Source organism: Buceros rhinoceros, unplaced genomic scaffold (assembly GCF_000710305.1).
Source record: "Buceros rhinoceros silvestris isolate BGI_N320 unplaced genomic scaffold, ASM71030v1 scaffold9791, whole genome shotgun sequence".
NCBI classification, from domain to species: Eukaryota; Metazoa; Chordata; class Aves; order Bucerotiformes; family Bucerotidae; genus Buceros; species Buceros rhinoceros.
In genome coordinates, this window is record NW_010393664.1 from 12656 (window position 1) to 15955 (window position 3300).

Below are 3300 nucleotides of genomic sequence, written 5' to 3' on the forward strand. Positions count from 1 at the left end.
CATATCAAAGCTGCCTGAAGCGCAGATACAGTGCATCTCTGAGGTTACTGTTACAACCTATGCCTGGAATCTTGCAAAGAACAATCACGCCTGCCATTGCTCTTAATCTCCATTTCCTTTACTCCCTGAATCAGCTAGTCTATCATTTCTTTTCCTGGAAACTTTGACTAACCAATGTCTTTATTCATACTTTGCCATTTGTGCTTTATAAGTAGCTGCACAAAACAAGCACTTTCCTGAATCTCTTTCCCATTCTAGTAACTCTTTCAAGTTTAACACACAACGAAGATCTTCAGCCACCTCTTTACTGATGACCAGTCTCAAAAGTTAAAATTGAAATTGCTGAAAAACATACTTTTCACTTCTCAGTTAACACAAAGAAAAACAGCACTCCATCCTCATATATGAAAAATAATTTTAAGAAGAGGTGTAGGAACAGAACACAAGCATTTATTGACTACTATAGGATCATTAAACACTAACATAATTCCACGATGACAGAGCTATATAGCAACTTTTTCATTCCTAAGGTACTAGCTTAAGCTAGTAAGTACCTCACAGATTTTTCCCCTCAATCTTTTTAACATTTCTATCAACTTCTATGAATGTCAGACCTCTAGGTTTTTTGATACTGTTCTCTTTACTGTACGCTTTTTACATAAGTTTATCTCTACTTGCTTTATTTGCCACTGAATAAGACACACTCTCTTAACTAAATTACTCATATTTTTTCTCCTCAGTGAATGACAGGTGTAGGAGAGAAGCAGTTCTCTGCCTGCCTATTACAACCACTTACCAAGTTCACCTGTCACATTTACATTTCAGAGCTGTGAAATTAGAGATATTTCATTTCCATTACTAAGACAAAATAACACCACTGAACAAAAGACAAGCTATGTAGCTCCTCAGCCAAATTCTGTTGTGGGTGGGGGCAGGCACACTTAAGTTTTGAGGTGAAGGGATGATTCTATTTCTCAGACATGTTAAGATTTCCTTCTTGTCACATCTAGTTCTTTCCCTTTAAAAACAGAAAGAATGTGGCTATGACATGAGTGTTCTGTTTTTTTTTGTTTTGAGGGTTTGGTTTTATTGTTTGTTTTTTTTTTTTTTAATGTAGGCTGCTCATTCAAAACAAGTTTGAAAATCTGCAACAGGGGCTTGGGACCAGCACACAGATTTATGACCACATATGGTAGCAAGTTACCTACAAACAGATATAGTTTTTGCTTCAAAAATTGCTTCAGTAGGGTCTAAAATTGAAAGATAATTAAAAAAAAAAAAAGAAAATCATGCCTTATAAAAAAAAAAAATAGCAGATGCACTTGCATATGTCCTGCCCCAAGCAGTTATTTTCTCTGAAGTATCAAGTTCCTGAATGTATTTGCCTAAGAGCACGTACACAGTATCAATACTGCCAATTGAAAGAAGACTGACTATAATGAGACTGTAACATAGTAAGACTCTAACTTTAAACAATTACTTCTACAAAAGAAGTTGCTTCCGGTCAAGAACTACAACTAAAATTATAAACAATGTAATAAATTTCAGAATTTTAGTCTTGTATTATCACCATCGTAAGTTGATTTATTTGGACTTCAACCTGGACAGGACATAATTTATTAAGTCATCATGAAAATGAGTCACAACTCAATGCAATCATATTATATATTTAAACATGTACACACAGATCATTTAAATTTATAACATTCAGCACATACTTAGAATTCCTGTTATGTGACTATTATAGTTAAGTTTTAAATAAGATACCAGACAGAGAAATATTCATTTCCAATATATGAAAAAACTTTACTCACAGGACCAACAGAAGCAGGGAGATTTGTGCTCTGCTTACAAAATAATTAACACGACTTCCATCTGGAAAGCTTCCCAGCTGTGACCCGAGTTCCTGAGCTCAGCATTTTCCAATGCTGTGTCTACAGTATTTTGTTAATATTTGAAGAGAACAACCAATAAGAGAACGTTTGCAACTGAGCCAGTAGCTACAGAGTTTGCTTCAGGTACGTGCCTATTGGAAACACAGTTATCATGGAAGCTGTGATGCTGTTGTAACACAGGACTTTGAACTATTTCACCTTTGACATTGAAGTAGGAGGCAAACGAGTTATTACTGAACACATGACACACTGACTACCTAAACACAGGCAAATCTGCCTTGGGATTTAAAAAAATTTTTATACATGGCTGTTCCATACCACATGCAATGAGACTGGGGCCACAACTTTAGATTGCAAGCATAAGACTTCTCAAGTGACTCTAAGTCGCCCCAAACAGCCCCTCAAAGACTCACATCCTTATTTGCAGGCGCACACCAACTCAAAAGCCATAGTTCCAGTCATGAAACTGGCAGTGCACTGTGTCCCAGAACAGGGCTAGACACATCCACAAACCTGCCACATCTGAAGGGAAGTGAGTTTGAAAGCCCAGAGGATGGAGCACCACCACATCATATGTCTTCCTGTCCTGATACATTAAAAAAGGCCAGGCCATCCAGTGAAACATGTTGGACATCAGTAGCTGCTTCACTGTGACAAAAGCTAGTCCTCTCACCAAAAATCCTCCAGGGGAGGGGCCCAGCCCTACTACCCAGTCTACAGGGGTGGGAATAGGAGCACACCACTTACTTTGTCTATTACGGCAGAGGAGACAGACGTCATCAGCTGCCTGGAGCCCTTGCTGAGCTTCTTACTTGCACCGTCACTACTCTCAACCTTGATAAGCCGGTGCTTAGGGGATATGTACTTCACGTCGGGTGGCATTGCCGGGCCATACTTGCCGCAGCTGCCAAAGAGGTGCGAGGAGCCAGCTGCACAGGTGGCAAGGGGGATAGTATAGCACGAGGAGGAGGTGAAACCCTTGGAGGCAGCCTCGCCCAGGTCTTCAGATACGGAGAAGTCCGGGCGGCACATGGCACGTAACTGGAGCAGGGACGAGCCAGGCCCGCTATAGGGGTCCTCAAAGTCACGGTCCTTCTGGGCGCGGTAGGCGCGGAGCAGGTCACTGGCGTCGTCGCGCAGACAATGGTGCGGAAAGCCGGGCGAGGAGCCGTGAAGGTGGAGGTGCGGTGGTCCCTCGGGTGCTGCGCTGCCGGCACCGTTGCGTTTCTCTCGGTAGTCGGGCCGCGGAGGCTGCGGTGGACTCTTGGTCTTGTTATTGCCCAGGCTGAAGTACTTATTCAGCCATTTAGCCATTGTCTCTCCCAGCCGCGGCCTCTCAGCACTGCGAAATGACCCCTGCGCCCTGAGCACCAGCCCCGCTCACCCCTGCCGCCGGCATGGAGAA

The 3300-nt window shown here is 42.4% G+C and overlaps 1 protein-coding gene across 1 annotated transcript; it reads right to left on the reverse strand.

Annotated features, from left to right (window-relative positions):
• Positions 1-2642: 2642 nt before the first annotated feature.
• SHB (Src homology 2 domain containing adaptor protein B) lies at positions 2643-3209 on the reverse strand (the record flags this gene model as incomplete). The annotated part of the gene is made up of 1 exon (XM_010144940.1): positions 2643-3209. A coding segment is annotated over exon 1 (567 nt), but the record flags the coding sequence as incomplete, so codon positions are not given.
• Between the last annotated feature and the right edge of the window lie 91 nt (positions 3210-3300).